This window comes from Stegodyphus dumicola, chromosome 4 (assembly GCF_044657685.1).
Source record: "Stegodyphus dumicola isolate Sdum_Otavi_A_Nest chromosome 4, ASM4465768v1".
NCBI classification, from domain to species: Eukaryota; Metazoa; Arthropoda; class Arachnida; order Araneae; family Eresidae; genus Stegodyphus; species Stegodyphus dumicola.
In genome coordinates this window covers 61,141,345-61,157,744 of record NC_140771.1, presented here as the reverse complement: position 1 = coordinate 61,157,744, position 16,400 = coordinate 61,141,345, and the positions used below count along the sequence as shown (strand labels likewise).

Here is a 16,400-nt window from a genome sequence, read left to right as displayed (position 1 = left end):
TGACTGATTTTTTTAGGAAACAAAGTTCTTAACCTTCTTTATACCATCATATGAGTTCTTAAGATTTTGCAAGGGAATTTGGTTAATTTATTTATTAGGATAATTAATATTTGTATTAAGGGACATTGCTTATTTCATTGTAATTTTGTTATACGTAATAACTTTTTTTATGAAGTTGTTCTGCAGAGTAAAATCCTACGCAGTTTTTAAATTTAACGTTTGGAGTTCCCTTCAGCCATTTTTTCGGTACATTTAAAAGCCAGACGAAGGCTCGCAGCCAAGCTGCTAGTTTTCAAATAAATTGGTTTTAAAATTTACCCGGTTAAATTTTAAATTATTACGCATTTTTAACCTAAGTAACCTAAATCTGTATGTCACTGATTATCATTATCACCGGAATTTCAATGCAGACTGATTAAACTGCTATCACTAAAATTATATTCTGACAAATATCTGGTGCAATTTTCATTCCTTCTAAGATATTGCTGAAACATTTCGTATTATTTCCGATTTTCTGTATTTTTGTCATTAATTAAAAATCTTTAAAACCTTCAGCATTTTCCTATATTCTTCAACTGCAGGCAACTAATAATTATTTTAAATAATTGCTTTTTTCCTTAATTATTACGTACTTTTAAGAGAGTAATAATCGAAATATTTGGGTGTTTTTAAGGGTGATAATATTAATATTAAATTTGCATTTTACTTTTTCATATACATTCAAGATATTCAGAAAGGGAATTATAACATGAAACCGTTTTCAGTGTATCATAAATTTATTGATTCAAATTAAAAATTCTTGCTTTCCTGTTCAAGAAACACTAGTAAATTTTATCTGAATTAAGAAAGATGAGACATATTAATAACAAACAAAGCAATTAATTTGGAAGTCAAAGAACAAAAATCAGCGTTATATTTTCAAATTTTCACAGGACTAGTTTCGATGGTTTTACCGAACCATCATCTTCAGCTGCAAAAGCGCAAATGAACGAGAAAAGATATAATGAAAATTAGATTGTGAAAACTTGAAAATATAACGCTGATTTTGGTTGTTTGACTTCCAATTTAATGTTTGTTCGGCTTGTTATTGTATCTTAATTAAACAAAGCAATGTTGTTACTTATTAGCTTACAATATAATTTATTCAATATGGTATTTTTGTAAAGAAAGAGTGTTGCTGTACATTTGGTAAAGTATAAATAAGCATTTCATTTAATAATTATAAAAGTTATTAATTATTTAATAATTAATCATAAGAATATGAATAATTAAATATTTTTTCGGAGATATATTTTCCGGCGATATTTTTTTTCTAGGGATCCCAGCATATATTTTTGAAGCATTATGCTCTAAATAAATGTCTTGTTTAAACATAGCATTTATTGTTGACAAATCTCCAACCAAAGGAAATACTTTACTAGGAAGGATATTCAAACAAAAATTTTTATTAGAATAAATATTTTCGTTATTTTAATACTACTAATAATATACAAACATTAGTTTAAGTTCACTATAGTTGAGTGAATAAGATTGCTGGATGTTGGTATTTCGTTGTTGGCAACCGAACAGTTTAGCTGCTTGTGGTATTTATGATTTTCTCGATGCGTAACGTGAATTCAAGCCAATTTTATTTAGAAATTGCCCACGAAGGTGTTCTGTTAAAGCAGATAACCCATGACTTCTTAAAAACTGTAAAATATAATCTGTGGATATTTTCCGTTATACGATAACACGAAGAAAATGATTTCCTATACGAAACATATGATCAGCGCTGTTATTGCCCACCGTTTAATTAAATGCATTCATCTTATTCCTTACAATTAATTTTCCTTTTTCAAAGAAAGTTTGATTTTAGTAAAATGTACTATTTACAATGTGTCATTTTATTTTGCTCGTTTTTTATGCAAATATTCAAATTCAGATAGGTATTGCGTAAGTTCAGAAAGCCAACTAGTCTCCAAGCGGTAAGATAGCTGAGCACCGGTAAATTCTAGAGGCTGCATGGGGGGGGGGGGTTTAGGGGTTTTTCATAAGTACAATTGATTGTGAATTAACAGTTTGTTTCCCACAAAAAAAATCTACCCCGAAGACTTCCTTTCCCTTAGACAAATAGGCCTAGTATGGTTTATCATAATCCAAAATCTTAAGCGTAAAAATCTTTTATCATAGCCGATGATGACGATAAAATATTTTCTATCTAATGTGTCAAGTTAGCATAATTGTATATTTCTAACGAAAATTGTTTGGCTCATGTTACCCTATAATGAAAAAAAGATTTAAATCGGTTTTTAGCTTAAACAGTATTTTCATTATTAATTATATCACGAATTTTATCAATAGTATTCTTAGTATTAATTGCAGGCATGTATTCAAGAATATAATATACACAACGCTGTGTCTAATGATTACAGCTATAGTATAAAAATTTAGGTTCATAGGTCAGCCATATTTGAAAGAGTACTTGTGTATTATAAGAAAAGAGAGAGAGAAATTTAAGAATCAAAAAATTTACCACGAAGTAATATAAAAATGCAATAGAATGCAAAAGAGTACAATACTATTTCATGTTTTGTGGATATACTTGAAGACAGAAACATGTTTCAGCTGTATTCGTTCATCGGAGAAAAACTTTTCATATGAAGCTATTTTTTTTTCAAATCTTTCAATATACAAGTAATACAAAAGCAGTATAGGAATTTCTTTTCTTAATACCCAACCGAAGAGCTGAGGGGACGTACAATGATTAACATATAATATGTGCCTTGAATTATTTTGTTTTACATGCAGTTTCCTTATATATGTAAAACAAAATAAACTTTCACCCATTCCAAGATTTCAAGAACTCACAGAGAGAGAGAAATATCTATAACAAATTTTATTGCTGTTTGACTGATTGCTTCGGAAACAATAAGTCTTCCAACTCAAGCTTTCAAGCTTCAAGCTATTCAAATACGAACGCTTCTCAGCAAAGCCATTTGGACCGCATCTGCTTTGTTAAAGAAAACCTTTTGGGGGTAAAATCATCCACTTCATCGGGTTTTTCAAACAAAGCAGTCAGTGGTCCTGTTACTACCTGCTGACCTAGAGAAATTTCTCAGAAACTTTTGTTCGAAGAAAACGAGTTTTATATTTTTAAGAATTTCCATTCTGACAGCAAGATTTTGTTATTTTTCATATATAGATGAAAAGAAACTAATTTGTTTTTAATAAAGAAGAAAAAATTAATAAGCTTATTTATATTTTTTACACAGCACCGAGTAAGGAGACGATATTTAATTTTCTTTATAAATATTTTTCTCAGAGATTACTTTAGTGTTTTTCAAATTACGAGAATAGCGCGTTAGTGCATGCATTTTCAAATCAGATTTATTTAATTAATATATATGGATATGCCGAACAAGCACACTTTCGCACATATACACTGTATATTAGTACATACATAAAAATGAAATAAAATTTGAAAACAAGCAATTTAAAAACTACTGTATTGGAAAATTATTGAAAATTTGTTTTTACCTCATTTTTTTTTCGTTATATACATTTACTTCAGTTTTTTTATATGCATTTACTTAATTTATTTTCTTATATGCATTTACTTAATTTTATTTTGTTACATGCATCTATTAGTGTTTTTGAAAAATTTTTAGATTTTTTGAGTATGGCAAAGGAAACGAGATCTATCAGCCGAAGGCAATGAATGTCTCCATGGACGACTTTCTAAGTAAAACGTACGACTTTCTAAGTAAAACATGTTCATGTTACACATAGGGGAAATCACAAAATTCAACCAGTTCGTTTGTTTGGGTTCGAATACGAGTCGAAATAGCGATAATAAGATATCTTAGCCAGGAGGCCATTGATTGGGTTTGACAGATTTGAAAACCTAATAAATAGTATTTAATAAATATAATATTATTAAACGAATCGGATTTATATAAACCAAATAAAATTCTTATATCGAACACAACTAAAAGTCGATATAACTTATACTGATAAACTGATGTGTAATAACACTGATAAATTAAAATACTAAACGGAATATACATTAATTCTACATAGATAATTTTTTGTAATGTATTTCGCTGGGAATGTCTGGCCGCAAAATCCTGATTATATATACCCTTATTTTAAGGTTATCACATATCTGATGGTTTGACTTTTACCTCAAAACACAAAGAATCCACAAAATTCAGTAAAATTAAGAACTTTATTTCCCTGTTGAAAATTCTCTGAATCTTTTCAAATATAAAAGCACACGCGCCAAGCAGTTTGCTTTAAATAAATATATGCAGCAACGAGAAGATGCGCTTTTGACAGCAACTCGTTTCGAAAATCGAAAATTTTTCTAAATGTAAGAGATTTGTCGCTTAAATTAATTTTTCATTAAACAAAAAAAAACAAAATAGAATCGCATATTATTAAAAGAATTTTATTGATAATTCAGATTCTGAAAACAAGAACATTGTTGTTATAAAAAACAAAGAAAAAATAAACAACATATTTCATTCAACGGGGGCCAACTTTGGCACATGAACTTTTCAACATAAAAATATTTGAAGCATGTTATGGATAAAGGTTTATTTGATTATGGCAAAGTACTCGATGGTTATTTGCCTAAGGTGAAGGATGCCTTCGTTCGAGGACTGCCTAAAGGAAATTGGCTCGCATACATGTTACACATATGGAAAACCAAGAATATCATCCTGGCAACCAGCTGGTTTGCCGGGATTCGAACCCCGGACAGAACCACCAGTTGTTCCGTTAGACTCCGCTCAGTCGCTGGTGGGCTGTCCGATAACGGAAAAGTTCAAAATTTCATATTAGAGTAAAAGTGGTAGCATAGTATAATTCGAAGTTATTGCCATTTCAGTAATGTGAAGAGATTTCAAGAATGTTTAATTATTTTATTTAGCTTATGACAAACTAAATAAAATAATTAAACATTCTTGAAATCACTTCTCTTAACACACTGGTAGTTTGACCTGCATTCAAACCCCCGTGAACAAGCTGATTGCATCGGCGTTTTTATGGTTTTAACTTTTTGTAGTGCGAGATTGTTTCCCTTAGAAAATCTGTCACGAAAGCATACCTTCCCTTAGACAGATCGCCTTCACGTGCTTAATAATCTAACAAGCCAAACCAAACACAACCCGAGCGAGGACTCGTAGTCAAGGCACGTCATCATGAAAAGCTAACTAATTGGCTCATATTCACATTAAACATGCGCAACAAACATTCGCTAAAACTGGTATGCAGGCAATCTATTCATCAGGATTTGAACCCGCTTCAAACTATTAGTATTCAACGATTTTACCGCTACTTCGTTGGTGGCCTTTTGTAGTATCTATAAGAAAAGTAATCGCAAAGACACAATCATTGCGTATAGGATGAACTAAGTTCGGAATTTAAAGAATAACTTTCATTCGTGCTATTGCTGTTAGCATTGACATTTGGACAGATGTTAATTTATTTTAAATTCTTTTAATGTAATTAATTTATATCTTTAAATAATTGATCTTCTGACTGTAATTTTTTGTGCGCAGTATATCTAACCCTTTCGTACACTAACTGTTTTAATTAATTTACACTCCATTAATTTTAAGAGATTTTATATCGATAGATTTCTTTCCAAAAATGTTTCAAGGATTACATATTTTTTCTTTAGATTTCAAAACATTTTGTATTTAAAATCTTAATAATAAAATTTTTAAAACAAATATTTCTAGAAATTCCTTCGGCCATTTATTCCATTTAGTTGAAGTTTCGAGTAGAATATCTTCCTTTCAACATTCATATAATTTTTATATGTCAGTTCGCCATTTCTACGGAGCATAGAGCCACACATACGAGTAAAAAACTCAGGCATGCTGAAAGCACAGTTTTAACATTTAAGAATGTAAAAAGAGGAATATACCATTATAATAACGTTCATTTGAAATACGAAGGCAAACAAGAAAGCTGGTTGCAACATTTTATATTTTTTCCTGACGAATCAGAAATTGTAATCATTTTTCAATACAAAAATAAAATATTTGATTCTATAACATATAGGCATAAAGGCGTCCTCCGTTACAATTCTTATTTTTTCTTGTTTCTACTAAAATTCGGCAATGTACTATAACAACATCGGATCCTGTTTGACTTCCATTTGTATAAAGTACCACAAGGCAAACAGTTGTAAAACGATTTATCTTCTTTCGCAAACTTTTAGTCGGCACACAGATAATACATACCTGCTGTCTGACAAAGATACTTCACTCTAAGGACTTTTTCCTAAAGTGCTCTTTTCAAAGAGACTTCACACCCTATTAAGACCTTCGTGTCAACTGACAGCCACCTGCAGAAAGGTAGGGGAAGGAAGACCAAATCGCGTCGTCTAAACACGTCTTAAGCAATCTTCGCGAAATTCGGGCTTCGTGTATACACGTCTTAAGCATTTTTCGTGCGATTTGAAATTCGTGTAAAGACGTCTTAAGCATTTTTAAAGAAATTTCAAAAACGTTTAAAAACGTCTTAAGCAGTTGAAGGGTTTATAGATAAGCGAGCAATTGACATCCAACTCATCTAAGGTTCAGAAGTTGTAAACAGTTCCTAAAATAAAGAATTTCCTCTGAAGAGCATCCTGGGTCCAGACTGAGTAGAGAGAGAGAGAGATGTGTTGCCTCTTCAACAGCCCGCACGGATCTGTACTTAGACTTAGACTCTATAATTGAACGAGCTATTGCGAAGAGCCATGTTGCCGGTTCCAGAATTAAAGCCCAAGGGCACTTGACATAAATAAATCCAGACGTGGAGAAAATCTCAGATGAGAAAACGGAGATAAGGGGATGAAGAGAAGTATCAGAAGGAGCAAAACAATCCAATCGGACAAGTTCGCAAAATGTGACGAGCGATCATAGCTTTCAAGGAGGACCCAAGACAATGGAAATCAATAACAACAATACGAGAAGATACACTACAGCAATAGTTCCAATGACAAATTCAAATACAATTAAACAACATCAATCAGTAGAGCTAAATACAACACAATACAAAAACACTATACAACACAATTTAAATACAATTATTCAACGAAGCTACAGAAAAACTTCAATCAAAATCAGATGCATTGGAAGTATAAATCTAGTGAAAAAGTTGTCATCTCCTCCCATGAAGGTGTGAGCTGCAAGTGGTCTGACGCTTCTATCTTCGAAGAGAATTTCATAATTAAAGACTTGGGAGTAATTAACAAAGTCACATTGCACAGCTTTGTTGAAGAATTTTTCATTAGATCTTCTGATGTAATCTGGAATCGTCTCAAGTTTTAAGTCTCTGTGTAAAAGTTTATTGCGGAAATGATAGTGTGAATCAGCAATAATGCACAGAAATTTCTTTTGCACTACTTGTAATTGATGCAGTTGAGTTTGAGTGACCGTGTCCCAAGCAGGAGCAGCATAACAAAGTATCGGTCGAATGCAAGTGGTATATATATGTTTTTTGGTATGCAAGCTAAGATTGGAATATTTTCCAATGACCGGGAGAAATCTTCATATTGTGTTCATGGCTTTGCTCTTGACACTATTAATGAGATTAGACCATGTGAGCCTTTGGTTCAAAATAATTACTAAGTACTTGGCCTTTGTGGTCAGAGGAACAGATTCCTCACAAAGGTAGAGGTCTTTAAAAGCAATGTTTTTTCTTAGTTTTGCTAAGAATTAAAAGTTGTGACTTCCTAGCATTGATTTTTACGCACCAATTTGTGCTACGGATCTCCACTGAAATGCGGACTGTTTTTATATATAAGCGAGGAATTGAATGTGAAAGTAAAAACCAAGCTGTCTTGGCTGTTGAGTGGAAAAGAATTCTAAGAGCTCAGAAAAAACGTTCTGCGTCGCTGAGTTGTTAAAAGAAAGAAAAAAAAACTTTTTGTTTATTTTCATTATGTCTTTAGACATTATAAAAATTAACTGCGTACCTTTTTTGTTTAGGATGATGTCTCACCCTTTCTAAAGAGAGATCATGTCTCATCCTTTCTAAAAATAGAATTCCAAGAAAAGCAATGAGCTTCGGTCTATTTTTAGAAAGGGTGAGTCATTATTCCCAGACAAAAGGGCGGAGGTTGTTAATTTTTGTAATGTCTAAAGATATTATAAAAATTTAAAAAAGTTTTATTTTCCACAACTCAGAATTTTTTTCTGAGCTCTGAAAATTTTTTCCCAATCGACAGCCAAGACGATTTGGTTTTTTCTTTCACTTTCAATCAACTCGTATCTATAAAAGCTTTCCACGTTTCTGTTCAGAACGATGCAGGCTCTCGAAGATGCAACATGCTTTCTCTCTCTCTACCTCAACTGGACCCCCCCGGATGTTCTTTCTCAAGAAAAGGAATTCTTTGAGAATATTTTGCAATTTCTGAACTTTACACGAGCTGGATATTTCTTTTCATATTTCGAAGCAATTTGTCAAAGAAGTGTAAGCTGTAATGAAGGGGACATTTTGACGAATAAGCTAAACTATTTTCTAGTCTCACAAAAGCTCATTCTTCTCGAATCATTTTGTGCTCTTAAACCTCGATAGTTAGAGAACCACCCTTTTATTTCTCATCTGAAACCTTGATGGTGGGAGCAGCTATTTTGTTTCCCATCCAGTGAAGGCTTTCTGAAGAGACCGTTGTGTTCTTTCTCTCTAGGCGAGCCAAGATGGGACGCAGTGACCGTTTGATTTTTCTCTGCGCGCAAACCTGGAACATCTGAGCAGCCATTTTTTGTTGCATTTCACACAGATAGGTCATGTTGTATTTTTTTCCCTACACCTAGCCAAATTTAACGTGAACCACCCTTTTATTTTCTTATCGAACCAAGATGGATTGGGAAGACCATTGTGTTTTCTCTCTCTCTTTCTTCGCGAGCCAAGATGGGGTGTAGCGATTGTTTTTTTTTTTTTTCCTCTGATCTTAAAGCTTGATCACTTGAGGAGCCATTTTGTTTCTCAGCTCACTCAGATAGGTAGTGTTGTATTTTTTCCTACATCTAGCCAAATTTGACGTGAGCCATCCTTTTGTTTTCCTATCGAAACAAAACGGATGAGAGAGACGATTTTGTTCTTTCTCTCTTCGCGAAACGAGACGGGGCGTAGCGACCGTTTGCGTATTTCTCTGCGCGCATACCTCAATCGCTTGAGCAGCCATTTTGTTTCCCAGCTCACTCAGATATAGCTCGTATTGTGTCCTTTCCGACACCTAGTCGAATTTGATATGAACCATCCTTTTATTTTCCCATCCAATTGAGATAAACTCTTGAGACCCTTTTATTCTTTTGCTCTTTGCCAACGAATTTGGGCCGTAGCGACCGTTTGCGTTTTCATCTGCGTGCAAACCTGGATCGCTTGAGCAGCTATGTTGTTTCCCAGCTCATCCAGATAGCTCGTGTTTTTTCAACATCTAGCCAAGATGGACGTGAGCCATCCTTTTGTGTTCTGATTGAACCAAGATTGTCACGAGCCATCATTTTGTTTCTCAACGGAAAAGTAAATTTTCTGAATGGGTACCGGTGTTCAAATTCTTTTGTGACCGACTGTAGGCCGTCTTCTATTTACCAGGTGAAACTAATGGAAATTTCCGTGACGTCAAGAATTCGAAAAATGGGATAGGGTTTTGAACTGCCCATTTTCATTGAACTTTCGGTTCACCGAGTCCGACCACGCTAGGAAACAAAATGGCGCTAAATTGGTATTGAAAGTATGCTAATGCGCAGATTTCGAAAACACATCTCTGCGCAACAAGTCGTACATTTAACGAAAGAACGTCTATGTTTCCAATGCATGTTCTTTGATTTAGCATTTTTTACCATGTATAAGCTAACCGTCTGAAGTCGAACGTGTAGCACTGGACCAGTACCTCCTACATGTATGTAGGAGGTACAGACTGGTCACGATATGCCCGAAAAACTTCGATCTTGAGCATCAAGGAATATACAATCCAAATTTAAATTTGAAAGTCCATAATGAAATGGGAGAGAAAATGCACTCACGAAAATGAATAAATAAATTATTTGATCATAGTTTCTTAACAATATATTGGCAACACTTTTCGGTTAGATAGTATAATCATAGACTTTTTCTTTGGTATAATCGTAATCGCTGTTTTGGGTAGAAGTTGGTAAATGCGCGGCGATGTTGTTGAGAAAATGAAATGTAAAAAAGGAATGCCTTGTATACTTTAAATTTTAGGAAAGTAATTGGGAATTATCAAAAGGTTTGAGATCAGTTCTGTAGGTTTTCATTTATTCGATTTTTAATTCTCATTCAAAACACGAATATTTCAGTTTTACTTAAATGTGTCTAAATAAATAATTAATTCGATCTGTCCTTATATGTTCTTCTCTTCTTATATATCATAACGTTGGAATATTGTATCTTTCCATGTTGTAGATTTTTGTGATGGCTTACTAATTATACGAATTTTTCATGGTTAAACTAGATTTCGGCTTTGATTGTTCTCAGTTATTCATATACCACTGCGGTCTTTTTTGTTTTGTTTTGTTTGTTTCATTTATTTATTTCTATTTTGTCATTAGGTTTTTAAACTAAGGTGATTCATCATGTGGGGTACTCAAGCTTGGAATCAATGGGCTTTGCAACCTGCAATGTTCAATGATGTTCCTCATGAACAAAGTAAGTAGTTTTTATAAGCAATTGCTGAATAACTGAATCACTGAATGATCATTGAAATGTGTTATTTTTAAAAATATTTTCATTTTTATTTAAGACTTAAAAAAAAAAATCACAGTCAGTCAGTAAAGGTCTGCGATATATCAAAACATTTTGCCAAAGCACGTAAAAGTAATTAATGAGTAAAATTTGTGAATATCAGCAATTTTTTCATAACATCAAGTTAAGCTTTGTGCTTCTTTTTCTGAGTCAGAAATATCATTAATTTGAGGTATATAATATTTGGTAAGTATCGGTTATCAAGTATCGCATGACAAATAATTCATCTAGAAAGCTAATATATATCAATTAAATATTGTGGTACTTTCTGATTATCTGCTCAGCCCTTCCTAGAAATTGCAGATTGTTTTTACTAATTTTTCACCACCTTAAGCCGCAGTAGGTAACAGACATTTTAAAAAATGGTGCTGAACTGAGAATTTTATAAAACAATAAACAATTAACAAAAGTAAACATAAAGCACTTACTTCCCATGTACACGGTGAGCTGTCTCAGCTTAAAAAAATTTCAGAGAATTGCAAAAAAACATTTACCTTCACATGTGCACAGTGACCTTCAAAGAATAGCAGAAAAATGCCTTGTGCCCATCTTAGCACTGCACATACTGTTGTTTACCCATGTGCACAGTGATCACTTAAAGAAACATCATAATTGCACAAATTACAGCATTGGTGTATAAATGTGGTTGTTTATAATGTGCAGTTTAATGGAATGCAATTTTTTTTGTCTCTATTGTTAGGTCAAATGCCATATTTCTGAAGAAATTCAACACTTTCTTTTTCATCAGCTGACAAACTGTACTACATATAAAGAAATAATACACAAGCTCACCAAACACTCATTAGAGCAAGCACTAACTAGACAAATAAGTACTGAATTTGAAAAGCCAAAATTCATACTTGGGTGCAGTACCTGCAGGCATGCATACGTGGGTTGCCACATAAAGAGTCTTTACCAAAAGCAAATATTCATTTACCATGATTTTTGAGTTCACTTCGTACACCCAGAGCCACGTAAAAATCAAAATATCAATCATACTCAAATGACTTTTTTCAAACCAGGTACTCTTTTTGATCGAACTCTTCACATAGTGACCATCTGAACCTTTCTTTCTACAAACTTATTCAAATCCACCTAAACGGTTTTAACGTACAAAAACACTTACAAAACATCCTATGATTCAAAATTTCCCAGAATCATGCACCCGATTATGTCACAATAGGGTTTCCATAACATTCAACTATTCAGGCTACCATAAATGAAACAACAACTTGGCGATAAATTAAACAACAACTTTGCCATAATACAATGGGTACCTTAAAGTCTACTCTGCCCTTCATATTTTGTAAGTGTACATAGTATACTTTATCTGCTGATTCTCGCAGTTTCTCAACAAGTCTCAGTCACCCTATTGATCATGGAAGCTTTTATTAAGAAAAAATAACAGAGGAAAATAAGCAACCTAGCAATTTATTGAATTATTGAAATTTAAGCTTTGCAAATTCAGTTCTCGCATTCCTATTGATTTTCAGCATAATTTTTGCATAAAATTTAAATATGAATCATTTTAATCTACTGTAAATATTTGTAGAAATTTTTATGAAGATTTAACGGTACTATTCGGTTTCGAGGGCCGTAAAAAATCGCCAAAACTGCCAATGCTGCCAAAAATAAGTGCGGTAACCCTAATAATTGCGATAAGAAAGGAAGTATAATAGTAAATAACTATCTAAGATAGATGTTTTAATTTAGATGAAAGGTTAATTTCATATAATACATTTTTATTATTATAATTTATATGAAAAAGGCTAAACATGACTGAATGGAAGCATAGGAGTAAATAACTATTTCAGATCATTATTATAATTTATATAAAATTGCTAAACATAATATTCTCGACTAGAAGAGAAACACGCTAATGTGACAATCAAAATCGTAAAAAACAACTTTATATTTAGCGTAGGTATAATGAAACAATCAATCGATTTCGAGGGCAGCTAAAGGTCCCTCCTCATCAGGAGAAAGAAATACATAGAAAGAAGAAAATAGGAATCACAGAAACACGTGGTGCTTATCAGCATTGCACGTGGATATAACTAGATTTTTAATCAGAGTTGCACTGGCCGCCTACTTTTACTGAGCCAGGCTGTCTGATCAAGCATAAAGAAATATTAGCGAAGTTAAAATAGGGAGCGAGGGGCAAATGCACATTACGCTCAAAATCTGAACTTCAAATAATGGAAAGCAACCACTGAACGGATTTTTATACCCTCTGGTAGTACCAAGTGCGAGGAGGTAATGCCATCTATCGGCAAAAATAATTGAATTAAGACAGTAGAATTTTAAAGACATTAGGAAGGACTGGATTGGACTTCAAATCATTAACTAAACTTTCTAAATCTTTGTGAATGTGAAAAGCCTCAAGAAAATCCAATTCGCCTATGGAAGAAGCCTTTTGGATGATTTTTGCAGACCCAAAATCAAAATTATGGTTAAAAGTCCAGCTATGATACGCTATTGAAGACTTGTTAATTTCCCCTTTTTTGACATAAGATTCATGTTCCTTGATACGAAACTTCAACGCTCTTTTTGTTTGGCCAATATATCTTAAACCACACTGACATGATATACTATAAATTCCCCAAGAATTCAAGACAGAAACGCAATCTTTTAGAATCGAAGGGTGAATTTTATTAATATTATTTTTAATTTTAACAATAAATCTTTGGGTTCTAATCTTAGCAAAAAGGAAAATGAGATCTTACGTGAAATTCATTCTGATACTAATATCATTATCTCTAAAGCTGATAAGCGCGGACAGATCGTTGTTATGGACAAACACACATATGGACAAACACACATATATTACTGGAGTCTCTAAATTGATAAATGAAGGCCCATACTGCTCGATCCCTAAAGATCCTTCAACTTCGGACCTCATGAAAGTAAAAAGTGCTATTAAATCTTCCCACATTCTGCCAACTCAGTTGAAGAAATCACTTATTCCGCCTATTACTAATTGCGCTAGACTTTATGCTCTTCCAAAAGTCCACAAAACCAGTATTCCTTTTCGACCAATTGTTTCCAACATAGGTACTGCTTCATATCCTTTGGCCAAATATTTAGTTTCCAGATTTTCTCCTCTACTTGCTAACAATATTCACATTGTAAAAAATTCTGTTGAAGTCATTGATAAACTTAAAAATATTTCCCCACTTCGTTCCATTATGGTTTCATTTGATGTCAAATCATTGTTTACTAATGTTCCGGTCGAAGGAGCACTAAATTGTCTTGAAACTAGGCTTCGGGAATTTCACTTCACACATACTGAAATTAATGAGTTGGTTTCGCTTACTAAAGTTTCTCTAAGCCAAACCCACTTTGTTTTCCAAAATGCATATTTTCGTCAAGTTGAAGGATTGGCTATGGGTAATCCTCTCAGTCCGGTACTTGCTGACATTTATATGCACTATTTTGAGATGAAATTATTTGATAAATTATCTTTTCGTCTTTGGATTCGGTATGTTGACGACACTTTCGCACTTTTTGACGGTTATAAAGAGGATTTATCCGAGATTCTATCTATTATGAATTCAATTGATCCAGCCATCCAATTCACTCTTGAAATTGAATCCAACAATTCCCTCCCCTTCCTCGATATTCTTATAATCCGCAATGAAACCGATTTTAGCTGTGTACCGTAAACCCTTTGCAGTTTGTTTACCACCCCATGCCAAGTCATGCCACCCTGTTAAGCAAAAAATGGCTTCTTTTTACTATTATGTTTTCCGCGCGCTAAAAGTTTGTTCCTCTGAATCTTTGCTTACCAATGAACTTAATTATTTGAGAGCAGTTGCGATTGACCGTGGATTTTCTCCCGTGATTATTGATAAAGCCGTCAAAAAATTTTCAGATTCCCATCAAAGAAGACATTCCACTGTTAGAAATAATATCAATGACCTTGTCGTGCTTCCATTTTATCCTTCTGTTAGCTATAAAATTGCACGGATTCTCCAGAGATTCAATTTTCAAGTCGGTTTCTCCCCTATTAATAAAATTCACCCTTCGATTCTAAAAGATTGCGTTTCTGTCTTGAATTCTTGGGGAATTTATAGTATATCATGTCAGTGTGGTTTAAGATATATTGGCCAAACAAAAAGAGCGTTGAAGTTTCGTATCAAGGAACATGAATCTTATGTCAAAAAAGGGGAAATTAACAAGTCTTCAATAGCGTATCATAGCTGGACTTTTAACCATAATTTTGATTTTGGGTCTGCAAAAATTATCCAAAAGGCTTCTTCCGTAGGCGAATTGGATTTTCTTGAGGCTTTTCACATTCACAAAGATTTAGAAAGTTTAGTTAATGATTTGAAGTCCAATCCAGTCCTTCCTAATGTCTTTAAAATTCTACTGTCTTACTTCAATTATTTTTGCCGATAGATGGCGTTACCTCCTCGCACTTGGTACTACCAGAGGGTATAAAAATCCGTTCAGTGGTTGCTTTCCATTATTTGAAGTTCAGATTTTGAGCGTAATGTGCATTTGCCCCTCGCTCCCTATTTTAACTTCGCTAATATTTCTTTATGCTTGATCAGACAGCCTGGCTCAGTAAAAGTAGGCGGCCAGTGCAACTCTGATTAAAAATCTACTTATATCCACGTGCAGTGCTGATAAGCACCACGTGTTTCTGTGATTCCCATTTTCTTCTTTCTATGTATTTCTTTCTCCTGATGAGGAGGGACCTTTAGCTGCCCTCGAAATCGATTGATTGTTTCATTATACCTACGCTAAATATAAGGTTGTTTTTTACGATTTTGATCATAATATTCTCGTTAAAGTGCAGAATCGCTCACTTATTTGTTTGCCGCTTTTTACAAGGGTGAAAGCAATTGGATTTTTGTCAATTTTCTTTTACTTTGTAAGTGAAAATAGTTTGATGTGTACATAGATAAAGTCAAGGGTGTGCACAGTGCCATTTTTGTGTAATTCTAGGATTTTTTTTTAAGTATCCAAAATTCTATTGCCGACTTTTCGTCATGGGCAATTCCCAAATTGTTAAATCCATAGGATATCAAAAAAAAAAAAAGATTTAAATCAAGAAAGGATTTAAAAATTAAACTAGTATTTCAATGGCGTCTTAAGAAATATAGAACTATATAAACTTACGCAATCTGAAATCAGCATATACGCAAGATTTGGCACGCTGTTAAATGGGCGCGTTTGCTAAATTTTTTGGTTTTGCGCATACATTTTTGTTGCAATTTTTTTACGGCCCTCAAAACAGAATAGTACCGATTTAACTAATGTTTAATCAGTAATGTTGGCATTTAATTTTGTTTTACATCAATATATAGTGGTACATCCCCACTAAGTTTATCCACATGGTATATATATGTATGTATACAGTCAAAAGTCGTTAATTCGGACACCCATAATCTGGAATGATCTATAATCCGGACCTCAAAGCTACAAACTTTCTGCGCATGCGTTGCGTTCACGCATGCACACAGGCGTTTACAAGTGCGCGTAAGAACTTTACGGCTGCGAATATGTTTGTGCGCATGCGTGTGTAATGTGTAACGGAGGTAAGCTAAAATTATCTAATTCAATTAATGTTGCAGATTGCGTTGTTCCTTAATCTTCGAATTGGATCTGGCTTATTATTTTTTGCAGACTGTTAGAGCAATTTCATA

At 33.4% G+C, this 16,400-nt stretch overlaps 1 protein-coding gene across 3 annotated transcripts in view; it reads left to right on the top strand.

Annotated features, from left to right (window-relative positions):
- Positions 1 to 10,080: 10,080 nt before the first annotated feature.
- The window catches only part of LOC118197493 (uncharacterized), a 64,726-nt gene continuing 58,406 nt past the window's right edge, over positions 10,081 to 16,400 (top strand). For 2 of the 3 annotated variants that reach the window (XM_085815008.1, XM_085815006.1), the window contains exons 1-2: positions 10,094 to 10,247; positions 10,554 to 10,650. In XM_085815008.1, coding sequence (XP_085671134.1) covers positions 10,578 to 10,650 — 73 coding nt within the window. In that variant the 5' untranslated portion in view covers positions 10,094 to 10,247; positions 10,554 to 10,577. Of the gene's footprint in view, positions 10,248 to 10,553; positions 10,651 to 16,400 lie in introns of all 3 variants that reach the window. The other variant, XM_085815007.1, reaches the window with a different exon arrangement.